This window comes from Saccoglossus kowalevskii, chromosome 14 (genome assembly GCF_978046115.1).
Source record: "Saccoglossus kowalevskii chromosome 14, keSacKowa6.1, whole genome shotgun sequence".
Classification (NCBI taxonomy): domain Eukaryota; kingdom Metazoa; phylum Hemichordata; class Enteropneusta; family Harrimaniidae; genus Saccoglossus; species Saccoglossus kowalevskii.
The window spans coordinates 35,121,002-35,143,654 of record NC_140654.1 but is presented as its reverse complement, the minus strand read 5'-3'; the positions used below and the strand labels follow the sequence as shown (position 1 = coordinate 35,143,654).

General features: G+C 38.9%; 1 protein-coding gene across 1 annotated transcript; it reads left to right on the top strand.

Moving 5' to 3' along the window:
• Positions 1–3,818: 3,818 nt before the first annotated feature.
• LOC100373766 (uncharacterized) lies at positions 3,819–19,867 on the top strand. Its single transcript, XM_085508180.1, has 10 exons — positions 3,819–4,013; positions 13,627–13,788; positions 14,082–14,266; positions 17,130–17,280; positions 17,551–17,647; positions 17,784–17,946; positions 18,166–18,310; positions 18,698–18,887; positions 19,004–19,197; positions 19,647–19,867. Exons 1-10 carry the CDS (start codon positions 3,863–3,865, stop codon positions 19,706–19,708), a joined length of 1,500 nt encoding a protein of 499 aa, XP_085364306.1. The 5' UTR covers positions 3,819–3,862; the 3' UTR covers positions 19,709–19,867.
• The last annotated feature ends 2,786 nt before the right edge of the window (positions 19,868–22,653 follow it).

The window sequence follows — 22,653 nt, the reverse complement described above, 5'->3', positions numbered from 1 at the left end:
GTTCTAGGGTGTAGTGAAAGTGTACGTTCAAGGGTGTAGTGAAAGTGTACGTTCTAGGGTGTAGTGAAAGTGTACGTTCCAGGGTGAAGTGAAAGTGTATGTTCTAAGGTGTAGTAAAAGTGTACGTTCCAGGGTGCAGTGAAAGTGTACGTTCTAGGGTGTAGTGAAAGTGTACGTTCGAGGGTGTAGTGAAAGTGTACGTTCGAGGGTGTAGTGAAAGTGCACGTTCTACGGTGTAGTGAAAGTGCACGTTGTAGGTTGTAGTGAAATTGCACGTTCTAGGGAGTAGTGAAAGTGTACCTTCCAGGGTGCAATGAAAGTGTACGTTATAGGGTGTAGTGAAAGTGTACGTTCTAGGGTGTAGTGGGAGGTAAGTTTTAGGGTGTAGTGGGATTGTACGTTCTAGGGTGCAGTGAAAGTGTACGTTCTAGGGTGCAGTGAAAGTGTACGATCTAGGGTGTAGTGAAAGTGTATATTCTAGGGTGCAGTGGAAGTGTACGTTCCAGGTTGTAGTGAAAGTGTACGTTTTAGGGTGTAGTGAAAGTGTACGTTTTAGGGTGTAGTGAAAGTGTACTTTCTAGGGTGTCGTGAAAGTGGACGTTCTAGGGTGTAGTGAAAGTGTGTGTTCTAGGGTGTAGTGAAAATGTACGTTCTAGGGTGTAGTGAAAGTGTACGTTCTAGGGTGTAGTGAAAGTGCATGTTCTAGGATGTAGTGAAAGTGCACGTTCTAGGGTGTAGTGAAAGTGTACGTTCTAGGGTGTAGTGAGAGTGTACGTTCTAGGGTGTAGTGAAAGTGTACGTTCTAGGGTGTAGTGAGAGTGTACGTTCTAGGGTGTAGTGAAAGTGTACGTTCTAGGGTGTAGTGAGAGTGTACGTTCTAGGGTTTAGTGAAAGTGAACGTTCTAGGGTGTAGTGAAAGTGTACCTTCCAGGGTGCAATGAAAGTGTACGTTATAGGGTGTAGTGGCAGGTAAGTTTTAGGGTGTAGTGGGATTGTACGTTCTAGGGTGCAGTTAAAGTGTACGTTCCAGGGTGTAGTGAAAGTGTACGTTCTAGGGTGTAGTGAAAGTGTACGTTATAGGGTGTAGTGGGAGGTAAGTTTTAGGGTGTAGTGGGATTGTACGTTCTAGGGTGCAGTTAAAGTGTACGTTCCAGGGTGTAGTGAAAGTGTACGTTCTAGGGTGTAGTGAAAGTGTACGTTCTATGGTGTAGTGAAAGTGCATGTTCTAGGATATAGTGAAAGTGTACGTTTCAGGGTGTAGTGAAAGTTTACCTTAGAGGGTGTAGTGAAAGTGTATGTTCTAGGGTGTAGTGAAAGTGTACGTTCTATGGTGTAGTGCGAGTGTACGTTCTAGGGTGTAGTGAATGTGCACGTTTTAGGGTGTAGTGAAGGTGCACGTTCTAGGGTGTAGTGAAAATGTACGTTCTAGGGTGTAGTGAAAGTGTACGTTCTAGGGTGTAGTGAAAGTGTACGTTCTAGGGTGTAGTGAAAGTGTACGTTCTAGGGTGTAGTGAGAGTGTACGTTCTAGGGTGTAGTGAAAGTGTATGTTCTAGGGTGGGGTGAAAGTGTACATTCTAGGGTGTAGTGAAAGTGTACGTTCTAGGTTGTAGTGAAAGTGCACGTTCTAGGGTGTAGTGAAAGTGTACGTTCAGGGTGCAGTGAAAGTGTACGTTCTAGGGTGTAGTGAAAATGTACGTTCGAGGGTGTAGTGAAAGTGTACGTTCTAGGGTGTAGTGAAAGTGTACGTTTCAGGGTGCAGTGAAAGTGTACGTTCTAGGGTGTAGTGAAAGTGTACGTTCAAGGGTGTAGTGAAAGTGTACGTTCTAGGGTGTAGTGAAAGTGTACGTTCCAGGGTGAAGTGAAAGTGTATGTTCTAAGGTGTAGTGAAAGTGTACGTTCCAGGGTGCAGTGAAAGTGTACGTTCTAGGGTGTAGTGAAAGTGTACGTTCGAGGGTGTAGTGAAAGTGTACGTTCGAGGGTGTAGTGAAAGTGCACGTTCTACGGTGTAGTGAAAGTGCACGTTGTAGGTTGTAGTGAAATTGCACGTTCTAGGGTGTAGTGAAAGTGTACCTTCCAGGATGCAATGAAAGTGTACGTTATAGGGTGTAGTGAAAGTGTACGTTCTAGGGTGTAGTGGGAGGTAAGTTTTAGGGTGTAGTGGGATTGTACGTTCTAGGGTGCAGTGAAAGTGTACGTTCTAGGGTTCAGTGAAAGTGTACGATCTAGGGTGTAGTGAAAGTGTATATTCTAAGGTGCAGTGGAAGTGTACGTTCCAGGTTGTAGTGAAAGTGTACGTTTTAGGGTGTAGTGAAAGTGTACGTTTTAGGGTGTAGTGAAAGTGTACGTTCTAGGGTGTCGTGAAAGTGGACGTTCTAGGGTGTAGTGAAAGTGTGTGTTCTAGGGTGTAGTGAAAGTGTACGTTCTAGGGTGTAGTGAAAGTGTATGTTCTAGGGTGTAGTGGGAGTGTACGTTCTAGGGTGTAGTGAGAGTGTGCGTTCTAGGGTATAGTGAAAGTGTACGTTCTAGGGTGTAATGAAAGTGTACGTTCTAGGGTGTAGTGGGAGTGTACGTTCTAGGGTGTAGTGAGAGTGTGCGTTCTAGGGTGTAATGAAAGTGTACGTTCTAGGGTGTAGTGAAAGTGTACGTTCTAGCGTGTAGTGAAAGTGTACGTTCTAGGGTGTAGTGAAAGTGTACGTTCTAGGGTGTAGTGGGAGTGTACGTTCTAGGGTAATGAGAAAATGAGACGTTACTAAGGTTTAATTAAATAGTTTTTAGCAAGGTATCGAAGGAGTCACCTGCGGTAAATAGTGCACGTCCCGCCCAGGTCAAACCTCATACTTGGGATTTCCATTAGAATAGCGCATTGGATTATTATACATGAGCGGCGCGACGACTACCGCCCTTTAAATGCCGTAAAGAAAATAAAACTTTTCTATAACTTTATAGATTTCTTTAAATGTATTTTTCAACAGAGCATTATATAGCCCGTAAAATAAAGTCATGCAAACATTTCAATCCAAATGGTGGTTGTTAGTTGCGATATTAGATGCCAGACCTTGATAATTTCATTTCATTTACGACATCCAGCTGGAATATATTTATGACTAAGTGAACTTGCTTTTCTTTCTTCATCTTATTTTTATTGTTGTGTGCATATTAAAAAAAGGAGAAAGTGTACGTTACATAATATAAAACCCCAGCACACAGCGTTTCCAAACTTGTCATCACAACTTGCGGCATACACGGATAATTGAATCATGTATATCATCATGTCGACACATGTTCTCACCTCTTCCAAATAAATTGTGCATCTTTTGAACATTTCATCACCTTATATAGGTTTTATAGTTAAAATAAATTGCGCGATAAGGTAGGTCACTGGTTCCATTAAGCTTTTATTATAATTTAATTTCAAAATCAATTAAAAAATTCTAAGTATTATTGATAAACTGCAAAAGTAATTTCCTTCCCTGCATGTTAATGCACACACACTGGTCGTTAAAGACACGCCTGCCATGAGATTATCTCCACTCCAAGAAACCATGCTGTTTACAAATGTACTCTGATAATAACAATCATTGCATCAGGATTTAATTTGCGTTGCAAAAATAACAAAATGCTTTAGTTTAATTTCATATTTAATAAAAGTGGTAAATAGTGACGCAATTTACCTTTTCAGTAATATTAAATGCTGAATATATTGCTTTCATTTCATTCATACGCTAACTACTGGAGGAGAACTCCCGTAATTGTGTTTACCAGTGGGGGTCAAATACTTTATAGTAGGTCATATTGTTTTACCTGTTACCCAAGTGTATATAAAGACAGGTTTGCGTTTATTCATTCACAAGACCTGTTAAGATGTCCCGTAAGCTATCGTGCTGCTTAGTTCTACTTGCATTTAGCAACATTGTGTTAGGCCAAGATTCGGACAACTACAACGATAAACCAGATTTCGGCTGGCCAGAAGAAGATAGGCAAAGAAGAAATGAAGAAATAGAGAAACGAAGCTGTAAGTAGTACGAACAATCACTTGTATCTTTCATAGATGGTTACATCAAATCAATCTAAAGAAGGTGGACTCACAGCAGTGACCATGTAAATACAAAAGATTATTTCTTAATTTGACATTTCTTGTGAATCCTACAGAATCCGGAATGTCACTGAAACCCGCCTCCTAACACCACTATTCTAGCTTGAATTTTTGAGCGGGTAGAGATATTACAAACGACATATAGTAGTGATATTACAAACGACATATAGTAGTGATATTTATTTAGTAAATGAAAAAAGTAAATCGATTGATTTATTGGTTGTCCTTTTGGTCTAATTTCCATACAAACAATTATAATACGTCATTACTGTAATCTATTTATCAATCAATAATTCTATATCCTAAGGAAATCTCTGTTAAAACATAACTAAGATAATAAACGTAATTGTGTAAACAATTTCGAACATTTAAATCACTAGTGTCCCCCTAATTGGAACTGAACGTGCAAAGCACTCAGCAAAACTCAATACAGCATCTAAGTTATGCTGCGTTGTAAACAGGCAGCATGCCGATATGAGACGAACAGTTTACTATCGCTCAGTTTCTACTATTTCCGGGACGTAAAGTTGCTGGAAGATCCATCCATACGCTGTATTTCACTGTTCAAAATATTTCCTCTGTTCGGAATTTACGAAACGAAAAGACCATATTTAAGTAAATTCACTGATGAACTGAACAAAGCTGTGAACATACTACCATATATGGTAAACCATCAGTAACAAAAGTGTGTTTACTTCTGATACTCATTCCGGGAATCAAGGAAACATTTTTTTTTGATAGCAATAATTGGAGTTGACCAGTAAACGGATGTTCAGAGATAAACGATGTATTTTTTTGTTTGTCTAGAAATATTTATTATACTCTTATAGAACGATGGTTTTAGTTTTTAAATGACGACCATATGAAATGAACAATGTGATTTGACGTCGACAATTCACGTTTCATACCAAGACAAAAATAGGGTACCCGTCACAGTAACGGCAATACATTGCTACAAACAGTCGTGACGAATCAACCGTTTTGGCGACAATGTCTACCAATATGGCATAAGTCAAAACATTGATATTTTAAGAAGTATAAAAGCTCTAAATTAACCCGATGTATTGAGATACTATGATGACGTGGCAAAGTATTGAGATACTATGATGACGTAGCAAAGATGCTATGATGACGTGGCAAAGTATTGAGATACTATGATGCCGTGGCAAAATATTGAGATGCTATGATGACGTGGAAAAGTATTGAGATGCTATGATGACGTGGCAAAGTATTGAGATACTATGATGCCGTGGCAAAGTATTGAGATGCTATGATGACGTGGCAAAGTATTGAGGTGCTATGATGACGTGGCAAAGTATTGAGATAATACGATGACGTGGCAAAGTATTGAGATACTATGATGACGTGGCAAAGTATTGAGATGCTATTATGATGTGGCAAAGTATTGAGATACTATGATGACGTGGCAAAGTATTGAGATGCTATGATGACGTGGCAAAGTATTGAGATACTATGATGACGTGACAAAGTATTGCGATACTATGATGCTGTGGCAAAGTATTGAGATGCTATGATGACGTGGCAAAGTATTGAGATGCTATGATGACGCGGCAAAGTATTGAGATGCTATGATGACGTGGCAAAGTATTGAGATGCTATGATGACGTGGCAAAGTATTGAGATGATATGATGCCGTGGCAAAGTATTGAGGTACTATGATGCCGTGGCAAAGTATTGAGATGCTATGATGACGTGGCAAAGTATTGAGATACTATGATGCCGTGGTAAAGTATTGAGATACTATGATGACGTGGCAAAGTATTGAAATAATATGATGCCGTGGCAAAGTATTGAGATGCTATGATGACGTGGCAAAGTATTGAGATGCTATGATGACGTGGCAAAGTATTGATATGCTATGATGCCGTGGCAAAGTATTGAGATGCTATGATGACGTGGCAAAGTATTGAGATGCTATGATGACGTGGCAAAGTATTGAGATGCTATGATGACGTGGCAAAGTATTGATATGCTATGATGCCGTGGCAAAGTATTGAGATGCTATGATGACGTGGCAAGGTATTGAGATAATACAATGACGTAGCAAAGTATTGAGGTACTATGATGCCGTGGCAAAGTATTGAGGTACTATGATGCCGTGGCTAAGTATTGAGATGCTATGATGACGTGGCAAAGTATTGAGATGATATGATGCCGTGCAAGTTGCGGCAAAGTATTGAGATGCTATGATGACGTGGCAAAGTATTGAGGTACTATGATGACGTGGCAAAGTATTGAGATACTATGATGCCGTGGCAAAATATTGAGATGCTATGATGACGTGGCAAAGTATTGAGATGATATGATGCCGTGGCAAAGTATTGAGGTACTATGATGACGTGGCAAAGTATTGAGATGCTATGATGCCGTGGTAAAGTATTGAGATACTATGATGACGTGACAAAGTATTGAGATACTATGATGCCGTGGCAAAGTATTGAGATGCTATGATGACGTGGCAAAGTATTGAGATGCTATGACGACGTGGCAAAGTATTGATATGCTATGATGCCGTGGCAAAGTATTGAGATACTATGATGACGTGGCAAAGTATTGAGATGCTATGATGACGTGGCAAAGTATTGATATGCTATGATGCCGTGGCAAAGTATTGAGGTACTATGATGACGTGGCAAAGTATTGAGATACTATGATGCCGTGGCAAAATATTGAGATGCTATGATGACGTGGCAAAGTATTGAGATGCTATGATGACGTGGCAAAGTATTGAGATGCTATTATGACGTGGCAAAGTATTGAGATGCTATGATGACGTGGCAAAGTATTGATATGCTATGATGCCGTGGCAAAGTATTGAGATGCTATGATGACGTGGCAAAGTATTGAGATGCTATGATGCCGTGGTAAAGTATTGAGATACTATGATGACGTGACAAAGTATTGAGATACTATGATGCCGTGGCAAAGTATTGAGATGCTATGATGACGTGGCAAAGTATTGAGATGCTATGACGACGTGGCAAAGTATTGATATGCTATGATGCCGTGGCAAAGTATTGAGATACTATGATGACGTGGCAAAGTATTGAGATGCTATGATGACGTGGCAAAGTATTGATATGCTATGATGCCGTGGCAAAGTATTGAGGTACTATGATGACGTGGCAAAGTATTGAGATACTATGATGACGTGGCAAAATATTGAGATGCTATGATGACGTGGCAAAGTATTGAGATGCTATGATGACGTGGCAAAGTATTGAGATGCTATTATGACGTGGCAAAGTATTGAGATGCTATTATGACGTGGCAAAGTATTGAGATACTATGATGACGTGGCAAAGTATTGAGATACTATGATGACGTGGCAAAGTATTGAGATACTATGATGACGTGACAAAGTATTGAGATACTATGATGACGTGGCAAAGTATTGAGATGCTATGATGACGTGGCAAAGTATTGAGATGCTATGATGACGTGGTAAAGTATTGAGATACTATGATGACGAGGCAAAGTATTGAGATGCTATGATGACGTGGCAAAGTATTGAGATGACATGATGCCGTGGCAAAGTATTGAGGTACTCTGATGCCGTGGCAAAGTATTGAGATGCTATGACGACGTGGTAAAGTATTGAGATACTATGATGATGTGGCAAAGTATTGAAATAATACAATGACGTGACAAAGTATTGAGATACTATGATGACGTGGCAAATTATTGAGATACTATGATGACGTGACAAAGTATTGAGATACTATGATGACGTGGCAAATTATTGAGATGATATGATGCCGTGGCAAAGTATTGAGGTACTTTGATGCCGTGGCAAAAGTATTGAGATGCTATGATGACGTGGCAAGGTATTGAGATGCTATGATGACGTGGCAAGTTATTGTGATAATACAATGACGTAGCAAAGTATTGAGGTACTATGATGCCGTGGCAAAGTATTGAGGTACTATGATGCCGTGGCTAAGTATTGAGATGCTATGATGACGTGGCAAAGTATTGAGATGATATGATGCCGTGGCTAAGTATTGAGATGCTATGATGACGTGGCAAAGTATTGAGATGATATGATGCCGTGGCAAAGTATTGAGGTGATATGATGCCGTGGCTAAGTATTGAGATGCTATGATGACGTGGCAAAGTATTGAGATGATATGATGCCGTGGCAAAGTATTGAGGTACAGTGTCCCCTCGCTAAGTCGCGCCTCGGTAAGTCGCGATTCGGCTAAGTCGCGGGTACTTGGATGGCTCCCAAAATTTCTATTGTGTTTTGACAGCAGTTTTGAAGTACAAAGACTAATGTTTCGTTGCATAGTGTTTTTAACTAACCGTTAAAAAGACAACTTAACACCTACTGTCCGTCAATTGCTGAGATGCAATGGGTGACGGCGGCCTTACTCAAGGTGTCAACAGGGGTGTCGAGAAGTGACCGTACGTACTTCTTGGCCGGTCCCATTTTGGTATACCTCTACAAAAACTCGCTACAATGAGTTGAATTCATAGAATTCTGATCTCTATTTCTCAATTGAGCAGCATATCAAAGCGAAAGCTATACAGCCTGTTCGTACGCCATAAACTCACGGCGATCGACCGTGTCAAACCACCGTCCCTCAACACGGTGGTCAAACCAAGTTAAGGGTTGCACGTGGTTGAGCCCACTATTCGTGGGTGGGTAAAAAATGAAAAGTAAATTTGTTTTCAAAGTTGACCAAGAGGCGGGACTGAACAGAAAAAACAAGCGAAAATGTCCGACAATGATGACACCGATAAAGCTGTTTACGTTTCTTTAAGAACGGTCTGCCGGAACTCCACTATCTGGTCCCATCACCCAATGCAAAGCATACAACTCAGATATGACGACTTTGAATTTAAGGCCAGTTCAGGGTGGTTCTTGCGATGGCAAAGAAGACACGCTATCGACACACGCAGTCTCAATCCAAGGCCAAGCTCGATCTGGGAACATTGACGCTGTCGGAACTTGTCCCGAAAAACTGAGCGAAATTATCTATGAAGGTGGTTATTTTGACGAACATGTTTATAATTGCGATGAAACTGGTTTATTTTGGAAGCTGTTACCGTCGAAGTCGCAAGCAACAGCAAGCGGCCCACATAAAATCAGACACAAACAAAATAATCAACGCAATGTTTACAGCAAACATAATCATGATTTTATTCGAATACTTCCTGACACATGTGATGATACATCAATTAACTAAACCGAGGGTTTATATGTGCTTTTTATATGTTTTTCAATGCACGACCTCCCTCTTTCACGACGTCCCTCGGTAAGTCGCGGCCCTCGATAAGTCGCGGTTTTTGCTTGGATCCCAACACCCGCGACTTAGCGAGGGGCCACTGTACTATGATGACGTGGCAAAGTATTGAGATGCTATGATGCCGTGGTAAAGTATTGAGATACTATGATGACGTGACAAAGTATTGAGATACTATGATGCCGTGGCAAAGTATTGAGATGCTATGATGACGTGGCAAAGTATTGAGATGCTATGACGACGTGGCAAAGTATTGATATGCTATGATGCCGTGGCAAAGTATTGAGATACTATGATGACGTGGCAAAGTATTGAGATGCTATGATGACGTGGCAAAGTATTGATATGCTATGATGCCGTGGCAAAGTATTGAGGTACTATGATGACGTGGCAAAGTATTGAGATACTATGATGCCGTGGCAAAATATTGAGATGCTATGATGACGTGGTAAAGTATTGAGATACTATGATGATGTGGCAAAGTATTGAAATAATACAATGACGTGACAAAGTATTGAGATACTATGATGACGTGGCAAATTATTGAGATACTATGATGACGTGACAAAGTATTGAGATACTATGATGACGTGGCAAATTATTGAGATGATATGATGCCGTGGCAAAGTATTGAGGTACTTTGATGCCGTGGCAAAAGTATTGAGATGCTATGATGACGTGGTAAAGTATTGAGATACTATGATGACGTGGCAAAGTATTGAAATACTATGATGATGTGGCAAAGTATTGATATGCTATGATGCCGTGGCAAAGTATTTAGACGCTATGATGACGTGGCAAAGTATTGAGATGCTACATGTATGATGACGTGGCAAAGTATTGAGATGCTATGATGACGTGGCAAAGTATTGATATGCTATGATGCCGTGGCAAAGTATTTAGACGCTATGATGACGTGGCAAAGTATTGAGATGCTACATGTATGATGACGTGGCAAAGTATTGAGATGCTATGATGACGTGGCAAAGTATTGAGATGATATGATGCCGTGGCAATGTATTTAGGTACTATGATGACGTGGCAAATTATTGAGATGCTATGATGACGTGGCAAAGTATTGAGATACTATGATGCCGTGGCAAAGTATTGAGATGCTATGATGACGTGGCAAAGTATTGAGATGCTATGACGACGTGGCAAAGTATTGATATGCTATGATGCCGTGGCAAAGTATTGAGATACTATGATGACGTGGCAAAGTATTGAGATGCTATGATGACGTGGCAAAGTATTGATATGCTATGATGCCGTGGCAAAGTATTGAGGTACTATGATGACGTGGCAAAGTATTGAGATACTATGATGCCGTGGCAAAATATTGAGATGCTATGATGACGTGGTAAAGTATTGAGATACTATGATGATGTGGCAAAGTATTGAGATGCTACATGTATGATGACGTGGCAAAGTATTGAGATGCTATGATGACGTGGCAAAGTATTGATATGCTATGATGCCGTGGCAAAGTATTTAGACGCTATGATGACGTGGCAAAGTATTGAGATGCTACATGTATGATGACGTGGCAAAGTATTGAGATGCTATGATGACGTGGCAAAGTATTGAGATGATATGATGCCGTGGCAATGTATTTAGGTACTATGATGACGTGGCAAATTATTGAGATGCTATGATGACGTGGCAAAGTATTGAGATACTATGATGCCGTGGCAAAGTATTGAGATGCTATGATGACGTGGCAAAGTATTGAGATGCTATGACGACGTGGCAAAGTATTGATATGCTATGATGCCGTGGCAAAGTATTGAGATACTATGATGACGTGGCAAAGTATTGAGATGCTATGATGACGTGGCAAAGTATTGATATGCTATGATGCCGTGGCAAAGTATTGAGGTACTATGATGACGTGGCAAAGTATTGAGATACTATGATGCCGTGGCAAAATATTGAGATGCTATGATGACGTGGTAAAGTATTGAGATACTATGATGATGTGGCAAAGTATTGAAATAATACAATGACGTGACAAAGTATTGAGATACTATGATGACGTGGCAAATTATTGAGATACTATGATGACGTGACAAAGTATTGAGATACTATGATGACGTGGCAAATTATTGAGATGATATGATGCCGTGGCAAAGTATTGAGGTACTTTGATGCCGTGGCAAAAGTATTGAGATGCTATGATGACGTGGTAAAGTATTCAGATTACATGATGACGTGGCAAAGTATTGATATGCTATGATGCCGTGGCAAAGTATTTAGACGCTATGATGACGTGGCAAAGTATTGAGATGCTACATGTATGATGACGTGGCAAAGTATTGAGATGCTATGATGACGTGGCAAAGTATTGAGATGATATGATGCCGTGGCAATGTATTTAGGTACTATGATGACGTGGCAAATTATTGAGATGCTATGATGACGTGGCAAAGTATTGAGATGCTATGATGACGTGGCAAAGTATTGAGATGCTATGATGACGTGGTAAAGTATTGAGATGCTATGATGATGTGGCAAAGTATTGAGATGCTATGATGACGTGGCAAAATATTGAGATGCTATGATGACGTGGCAAAGTATTGAGATGATATGATGCCGTGGCAAAGTATTGAGATGATATGATGCCGTGGCTAAGTATTGGGATGCTATGATGACGTGGCAAAGTATTGAGATGATATGATGCCGTGGCAAAGTATTGAGGTACTATGATGCCGTGGCAAAGTATTGAGATGCTATGATGCCGTGGCAAAGTATTGAGATGCTATGATGCCGTGGCAAAGTATTGAGATGCTATGATGACGTGGCAAAGTATTGAGATGATATGATGCCGTGGCAAAGTATTGAGATACTATGATGCCGTGGCAAAGTATTGAGGTACTATGATGCCGTGGCAAAGTATTGAGGTACTATGATGACGTGGCAAATTATTGAGGTACTATGATGACGTAGCAAAGTATTGAGATGCTATGATGACGTGGCAAAGTATTGAGGTACTATGATGACGTGGCAAAGTATTGAGATGCTTTGATGCCGTGACAAAGTATTGAGATACTATGATGACGTGGCAAAGTATTGAGATGCTATGATGCCGTGGCAAAGTATTGATATGCTATGATGACGTGGCAAAGTATTGATATCCTATGATGCCGTGGCAAAGTATTGATATGCTATGATGCCGTGGCAAAGTATTGATATGCTATGATGACGTGGCAAAGTATTGATATGCTATGATGACGTGGCAAAGTATTGATATGCTATGATGCCGTGGCAAAGTATTGATATGCTATGATGCCGTGGCAAAGTATTGATATGCTATGATGCCGTGGCAAAGTATTGATATGCTATGATGACGTGGCAAAGTATTGAGATGCTATGATGACGTGGCAAAGTATTGCGATACTATGATGACGTGGATGACTATTATCTGGAGTCTGTTAAATGACTTGTTCAACACTCATTACTACGTCACAAAATGTCGTGTATCAACTAAGCAGAACAAATCAAATGAGGTACACTGAATAACGATAATGAGGATTACATGAGTCTGCTTATGATAACGTAATAAAAATGTACTATTCTTGTTCTTGATGAATGGGTTATGGAGTTGTCGTGATGGAGTTGCGTAATCTGTGTTCAAAGTGCAAGAACGCTAGATTCTCTAATGGCAATCCAATAACTGGTCATGATAATATCTAATGTTTTTAATATTATATGCATATAGAAACAAATCTAGGCAACAACATTCTCAAGATGACCTCTGACATATGTCAGCAAGTTTATTATTGAGTTGAATATTTCATTATATGCAGTTTTAAAATTGTCCTTGTGTTTTCCATTGACCAGCATACTATTCTGACGTCATTTAGAAGTAAGTGCAAATAATACTGGTATATTTAAAAACACACAACTTGTGATGAACTAATTGCAAAAATATAGTATATTTTGTGTATATATATTTATATATATTATGGTATTTATAGCGCTTTTAAAAAATATTCTCTAGTCTAACAAAGACGTATCACATGGTCATTTTACATTAAAAGCTAAAACATTAAATTCACAATCAGTGATTTTAAAAATTACGCAAACAGTTACAATTACGTTGAAAATCTATTATAATCAAGTGTGTCTAAATGCTGAACTTTAATCTAGAGATTAGTTTTTATTATACATAAAAATTGTCATTACATGTGTACAACTGAGATGCTGCAGCTAGCAAGATTCATTCATAACGTTTAAGTTTATAACCTTTCTTTTGTTCCTAGTTATACCCCATGACTATAGCAAGCTTATACACAATAGCATTCTATTCTATGAAGCACAACGTTCTGGTAAACTGCCGGCTGATAATCGCATTCCATGGCGTGGCGATTCGGCGTTGGACGATGGTTTACCTGAAGTAGATTTAACAGGTGGTTGGTACGATGGTGAGTATTCGAATATATATAGTAATATGAATGATTACACTGAGGAATGATTGATTGATTGATTGATTGATTGATTGAGTGAGTGAGTGAGTGAGTGAGTGAGTGAGTGAGTGAGTGAGTGAGTGAGTGAGTGAGTGAGTGAGTGAGTGTGTGTGTGTGTGTGTGTGTGTGTGTGTGAGTGAGTGAGTGAGTGGTACACATGCTACTAGCAAAATATAAACGTCACCAAAATGCATAATATGCATACATATTTTTTATAATGGGATTTGACTCTTTATGTTTTTCATTCACAGCTGGTGACAATCTTAAATTCAATTTACCCATGGCGTACAGTACCGCTGTTATTGGTTATGGATTAATAATATGGAAAGATGCCTACAACAGTTCTAATGAATACACGAATGCAATGAACCAAATTAAATGGCCATGTGACTATTTCATAAAGTGCCATGTCAGTCCAAATGAATATTATTATCAGGTAGCAGCATACGTAAATTATTAAAACCTCTTTCAAAATAGTCCACGTTCTCACGTGATTAGTATTGATGGTGCTGTGAACATTTACAAAAATACAGTCATCTAAACAAATCTCAGGCCCGTAGTTTGGGGACGGGGGTCGGGGGGTTCGGTCGAACCCCCTAAATTTTGGAAGTGAATAGATTTATTAGATGATAATAAAACAAACAGTATTAATTAAAATAATTATTATCGCTTAAATCACTTGACTCAGCGAGGTAATTATCAGACTCAGGCGAAATTGCATAGTAATGAACATTTTGGTGGAAACAAGCTTTAAATGTAAATCGTGAAGTCGCCGTCTGTACTCAACAGCAGCAAATAAAAAAAAAATGTTATAAATTGGCAAGCTTTTATTCGGTGATTCCGTGATGGTGTAATGAAGATCGCGTTCAAGCAGCTGATGTTAAATATTAAAACAACATTTGAACAAATAATGTAATGGTAGTCACACTCTGAAGGATGTGGTGGTCCTGAATAGGTCCGTGTGTCTTGTGCTAGTGTTCGCTCAGTTAGTAAAGTGTGGGAATCGAACGGGATTGACACGACAACACGACACTGTACTTTCCTAGTTTGGTTCATTAGTTTTGTATTCTTCAAGTTAATGATGGCATATATAAGGTTTTGTTCCAAGTGTATCAGCCAAATGTAGTTAACTTATTGTATTAGTACGTGTAGCCTCTGTTATTGAACAATAGTGTACAGCTACGGGTTGGACATATCATTAAAAAATGCCGAAGATTTATCATCACGAGTTGTATAGGTCGAAGAGCTTCTTGCAGCCAACAATTTACCGCACAGTGTTGCTTCAGCACTGAAACTATGTCTTAGAAAATTTACTATATTTTAGTGGGTTCATAAAAAGGAGATGTAGTCATTGAAGTTATGCTTATTATTGTACCGCCCCCTAAACAGATTTACAGTGAACCAAAAAGAGTTACATACTGTAAGAAACTTGGTAGTATGCCATTTGTTAGTGCATTTAATATGTTTGATGCAATCATTGTGCCAGCCATTTCTTATTGTAGCGATTTGGCGTTACGAAAACTCGGAAATCGAGCGGGTACGGACAACATTTTGCAGATACAAATGTATCCACTTAGCGTTAATAGTTGTACAAACCATGTAGCGATGTTGGACGAATGTGGAAGGCTGCCATTATGCTGTGGTTATTTCAAGCCTTGTATCTCATATTGGTTAAAATTACTTGAAGTAAAAAAATAGCTGGAACTCCAAAACATGTTATATAATGCTTAAACGATTAGACAAGACCGACAGACTTACTTGGGAAACCCACATACAAATCTCCTGTTCAAATATGGTTTCGGCATTGTCTGGTTTGAAAAACAAGTTGGAGATACTGCAAATTTCTTAGGGATATTTACTCAAAGAATAAACAATTGTTGTCAGCAAGAATGGCATGCCTCAATTTCACAATCATTTAGGCTGTGTACTTTCGGAAAAAATATTAGTAGTATTATAACCTGGGAGATTTATTGGCAAGCAATTATATACTAAAATATATACTGACGAGTTTTCGCTGTTTTGGCCATAAACATAATGTTGAATTAGGCAGACACACAAAAATACAGTTAGATCAATAAATTTTTAGTTTTTGCAGTGATACGTTTGAATTTAGCATGGTAGAAAATGAAACTCACTTTGTTTTTATATGTCCATTTTCAATGATCTACAGGCTGATCGTTTGTCAATAACCCTATGCAATTATGCAAATACTGACAGTCTGGGCTTACTTCGTCGCTACACAAACTGCCACACCATATATCAACTAGCTCTTATCTTTTAAAAGTTTTCGAGCGACGAGATGAATCCAGCTTAACTTGAGTACCATATGTTTACATGGATATTGTATTGTTTTTAAAACGTGCTATGCACTTTTCAGCCCATTACATTTTGTACGATGGGCTGAGGCTCTGTACATAAATAAAATTACAAAATACAAAATTGACTAATACTAAATTGAATAATTGTAGACAGATTTCGACATGAAATCGTGTCACTTTTATGAGCGCTAACATCCACGAAGAGCAAAAGAACTCGTGAGTAGCATTCTACCTTAAAATGCTTAGACAATAATGCTAAGTCTTGTCTTTTTTGTGTATAACATTTTGTCGTAGTGGATCTATGGTGTGTGTGTGTGTGTGTGTGTGTGTGTGTGTGTGTGGGTGGGGAATGGCTCAGGACCCCTTCTCTAAAATGGTAAAATAGTTTAAAGATGTTATGTGAAATAAGTTACCAACGTAACACAAAGTAAACCCGAGAATATAAAAATGTCTGTAACAGAGCTCTAAGACACTTTTTGAATATTATAAAATTCACACGTTTCACGTCAAATATATTATTGTTGTACGGGCCTGAATCTGTATATCAGTATAGATTCAAACCACCTGTTTCATATTTGTTGCCACACATTTGATCTAGTTGAACCCCAGCATGACTATTAATGAGAAATATTTGTCAGAAACTGGCTAGATAGAAATGGCTCATTCTGAAATTGGAACAAGTGTGCATGGTTCTCAGTGTGTATTTTCAATGTGTTATTGTTATCTCAAGATGTGTTGTTGGGACGGTGCTGTGCCGGCATCTGTCTGTGCTTATGATACAAAGTGATGGATTAAACATCCATACACTCCTCCTTGTTATGTCAGACACGCATATTTGATAGTAAGGGATATCACAGTGTTATATATAATCACGAATATGGATTCGATAAATTCTGAATGCGAAATGTCTTCAGAACATGTGCAAGAATTGATTGTTTTTGTATAACTATAAATTGTGTAAATACATAATCACTCTTTAAGGTTGGAAATGATCATTCCGAGTGGACACGTCCAGAGGATATGACAGCACCAAGACCAATATACAAAATTGACTGTGATCACCCAGGTTCAGATGTAGCAGGTCTAACTGCTGCTGCCTTGGCAATGTGTTCTAAAGTATGGGAAGACGAAGGTGAGTTACAAACGTTATACATAGAATGTAGCTGGTCCCATGGAATGAGACTGTTTGACTCCCAAATTCATGATGGCACATTTTTACAGACCCGAAATTTTCTAAATGTATTTCTTTGCTGCTATTATAAGAATGTTGAAGGACGTGAATGACCTTCCCGATATTCTGTTGAGTTGTATTCCAAGTCACCGACTGAATAACATACCCAGAGTCACAATTATATTATGTTGTTATGTGATAACTTATAATAGCAATATTTTGTTTTAATAGACCCTGACTACTCATCTCTGTGTTTGAGAAAGGCTAAAAGTTTGTATAAGTTTGCAATGACATACCGCGGTTCGTACCCATCTGATAAATATTACATGTGAGTATATTATTAATTGTCGGACCATTCACAAATGTACCATAGCTAAGAAAAAGAATTCAATATATCAATCAACTGAGTATATCGACATGGCAGACAATAAGATGATTCAGCTAATTCTTCTGTTCCATTGAAGGTCTGACAAGTTCGGCGATGACTTGGGTTTGGCAGCTGCCCTTCTCCATTTTGTAACCAGAGACACAACATATTTAGATGAAGCAATAGTACTTTATGGAGAATACGGACTGTATGGTCGTTCGTACGCATTTGGATGGGGAGATGTTCGTGAATTGGTGAAAGTATGTAGATTTATTCACAAATATCCCCAACTATTTGTTCCCTAAATCGGCTTCTAATTTTACCACCTGGTGCATTTGTTATTAAAGGGAATGAACGTAAATTTGTTCACCAGAAAATAAACCAATTACCACTAATCTTTACCAAAGTTGCCTATATACTAGTAAGCTCACTTCTTCGAAATAAAAAATTAACTTTTAATTTTAATTTTATGAACATAGATTGTGATATGGCGAGAGTTAAAATCAGGTAGATACGAAAGAAACATAAAAAGATATCTGGATACATGGATGTTAGATGGTGGACTGTACTATACTGATGGAGGAATGGTATTCAGAGACTTATGGGGATCTTTAAGATATTCCGGTGATATGCAACATTCATTTTTGATTCTGATAAAAAAAAAACAATTCCATTCTATATTATTTATATGTTCGGCTTAGCGTACTACAAACTTCCTTTAATACATCTTTCTTACAATTTGCGTGACGAAGTGTTTTAATTATGTTAATAGTGACACGAAAGTGTTCAAAGCACCGATGTCGCTTTGTTTTGTTGTCCTATCAATAATGATTTAACTGTATTTTAGATAACAGACGATTGCATCGCCAAATACATTGCCTTCACCCATATACGTCATTGTTAGGCCACAGAAGACACTCGAAGACGAGATTTATAAGAAAGATGTACTTTTTTGCCCCTAGTGACATGCATGTCGTTTTGTTTAATATTTTTCTTTTTTTCTTGTTTAAGCCGCTACATCCTTCATTGCACTATTAGCTGCTGATTCAGGTGTTACCAGTGATATTACCGATGATGGTGTTATATACAGGGAATTTGCTTGCAAACAAATTAACTACATATTAGGCGATAATCCCAGTAGTCGAAGTTATGTCATCGGGTACGGTAATAATTGTCCTAAACAACCCCACCACCGTGCAAGGTGAGTTTAATTTATTTACTTGTGGATTGTAAGGTTGTTGAAGTCTACTCATTGACGCTAAATATTGACATTTTATTTTTTCTGTGTGTATCATATGTAACACGTAATTGTTACAGCTCGTGTCCAGCAAACTTCGAATCATGTAACAACAAGAATAGTTTTGGCTGGGATGGCGATAATCATAACGAGCTTATTGGTGCACTGGTTGGTGGTCCTGACGATTATGATTGGTATGAAGACAGTAGATATGATTACGTACTGAATGAAGTAGCCTGCGACTACAATGCTGGATTCCAGTCCGCGTTAGCTGGTAATGTACCTGAATGTATTACATTACAATTCACACAAATGCATTCTAAGATGGGTGGATATGTTCGTAAGGACACTCGCATGTGTCAACTCGTAGGAAAGCCAAACGTAGAAGTATTATATATCTCACTATAGCCATCGGTGTTGATAAAAACCAACATGCTCATCTTGAAAAAAAAAAAACTATTTTCGGAGATTTATAATTGACTGATTTTGGGATAGGTTGTTTGCAAAAACTTCATAGGCATCCATAACACTCGTAAGCTTTCGGCAACTTTGTATTCTTATATTTATTTATAACTTTTGAAAGCTTCTCATAGACTTTCAAAATGCTTTAATAAACTTAATTTTCGTAATCCTCATAGGTTTACAGTTCCCCTATAGGCTTTTACTACACAAGCTGCAAAGCTTGCAAACTCATGAAGCCTTATTTCTTTGTTCTATACACAGGATTAAAATCACTGGAATTAAGAGGCAAACTTCCGGAGGCATGTAAGATCTTAATGGCATAATCCTAATTTGGTTAGAGCTCAACGATATAGTCGAAATGTTATCACTCTAGATTCCTTTCTTGTGTGTTTGTTATTTGTCAACCAATACTCGCAAAATTTAATGTAATAGTGTGCACAGTGCATCAACATGTATCAATAAATTGGACATAACATACTCAATCGCAGGTGTTTCAATAAAAATTAAAAAACACAAAACAAACGACTGACAACAATTAACAATAACAAATCAAAACAACCAAAAAGTACAGTACAGTACAGTACAGTGATTTTTGATTTACGGATAAGTAAAACGAAATAACATTAACGGATGTGACTGATAACTTTTACTATGAAAACTTTAGCACCCCGTTGGCAGGCCAGTCACACTGGTTCTCACCACAAGAGGTTACGATCCCCCCTGCCAAATGCTAAGGAAAACTGAAACTAATATCTACATATTTACATGAAAAATTGTCCGCCTATGCGGCTCTGTTTGTGCAGGAGTTTTACGACCGTATGCCTTTACTGACGTCAACCAAACTTATCATGTGTAAAGTTGGCACCCAAGGCTGACAGGTACTACACCTTGCCCAAGGGTGACCTGGAGGTAGTTGTGGCAAAGGGTAACGTCATTCTTCCAAGTCCATAGACTCCACAACCGGATGTAGTTAAAAATCTTACCCAGGACAAATATATACATATTTAAATAAACGTAATAACACGTTATTTTTTTTCAAAATGGAACTATTTTGTCCATGTTTATTTCATTTATGCACGAAATGTGTGATAATGTAGTATTGTGATGATAATATAGCAGAAAAACGTATTATCGTGGGATATGCATACGTTTACTAAACGTTGCCTTTATTTGAGGCTGAGTTGGTGCAAGGTTTTTACGACCGTATGCCCTTACTGACGTCAACCAAGGCTGACAGGTTTTGCTGATGATGCGAGTTTTGAGAATTTCCAACGGATCCACAAAAGCACTTCCCTCCTGTTTATTCCGCCGTGAGATATGGATAGCTACTTTTGCAGTGATAAGGATAAAAATGAACATACTCTCACACTGACGAGAGAGAAAACGTGAGTGGTGAGATGGCAAAATAATGAACCACCAAGGAGGAACCGTCAAACCTGGTTGTAAAAATTCAGTAGAAATGCGCGAAATGAAGCGACAGAGGGCGCCAATCGCCGGACATTCACTAAAAATGTGAATGAGGGAATCCAGATCACAACAAAGTGAGCAGTTTTCAGAATCGGCCCCAGCAAGGAAACCAGCAGTAGTATATGCACCATGCATTACACGCCATTGCAAACCAGGGGCGGATCCAGCAAAATGTATTGAGGGGGGGGGGGGGGGTCCAGACTTATAGGTCGAATACACGGGACCGTGCGATTCGGACGATGCTATGCGTAATCCAGATGCATTTTCATGCGTTTGGAGGGGGCCATAGACCCCCTTGCCCTCCCCCCTCTGGATCCGCCACTGTTGCAAACCTCCCTCACGTTTTGTGATGGGGGGCAGTATAACACCTATTGAAATTGGGTTTAATATCTGAAGGCAAGACCACAAGGTCACGCCACACAGTGTCAAGTTTGTCCGGGTGACGAATTTTGTTCATAACAGCTATGAGGTATTTGTATGTAGCTCCTTTTTCATGTTTGTATAGTGACACATTCAGTTCGTCTGAGAAATGTAGCTGGAAACCGAGGTGACTAGATACAGGTTGATCGAGTTGTCTTTTAATTTTGTGTTTATGGTTGCTTTCAATTTACCAGGAATAGCATTATGTACAACATTTAAACTTAGCTCAAGTATACGTCTGGAGTGTATATTGACTTTATTAACAAAAAAGCGCTAGGAAGCAAGGTGTTGATTGGTGGTGATTGATTGAAAAATTAATCAGTTAATCTAAAACACGGATGATCATAATCAGAATATAAATAACGCCGCACGTATTCAAGGCGCATACTGTCAGTGCGAAATGGCAAGTGTGTGAGATTTTGACCACCATTTTCTCTGGGCAAATACAAAGTTTTCGCCTGCACCAGTGGCGGATCCAGGGGGCAGGGGGGGCAGGGGGGCCATCCCCCCCCCAAACGCATGACGATTCATATCAACTGGATTACGCATAGATTCTCTGCGATCTTAAGCGAAGCTTCCCCCCCCAATACATTTTGCTGGATCCGCCACTGGCCTGCACCCAATGGCGACCTTGCCATAAAAAGTTTACAAACGATCTTTGGAGTGAGGAGATAATATCAGGGGGAGGGGACAAACTGTACAAGCGATAGAATAATTGTGACGAAGGCAAATTGTTGATGCGCACCCTCTGTACGACATCGAAGGAGCAAAATGCGCCCAAAACTCCATTTTGTTTTCAACTTTTTTTTTCAAGGGCGAGCTGCTAGTATTTAAAAGTTGATTTTGGAATTGGATGCGCTCACATACGTTTCCAACCATTGTGTTAGTTTATTAAAGTCTTGTTTGCGTGTAGGGCTCATACCACTAGTTGAAACTCCATAGACGACAATGTTAACATATGATGAGATTGCTATATGAAAATAATAAACAAAGTTGAAAACATAGTTCTAAAATGGGAAATCAACATGCCTGTAATCAACCACATGAAAAAAACACATGTTGGCCAGCTCAAACTCTTGCAAAACTCGGGAAACAAGACGCACCTACTGTATTTGGACTGCACCTAGAGAAATCACTGGAAAAACACCAAGATTAGAACATCCAAATAGACACGGAATAATCTCACAGGTACACAGCCGCTAAGTAGTAAACAAAAGACCACATGTTAGTCTCACTTCTGACCCAGGTGATCGCGCCCTCAAACAGGGAACACCTGAGAAAAAAAATATTTAAAAAATGTCATTGGTTTTTGCTAGGCATTTAAATTAATTAGTGGCATGAGACCTGTAATGAATATTTCTGTCATCAGCATATGCTGTCA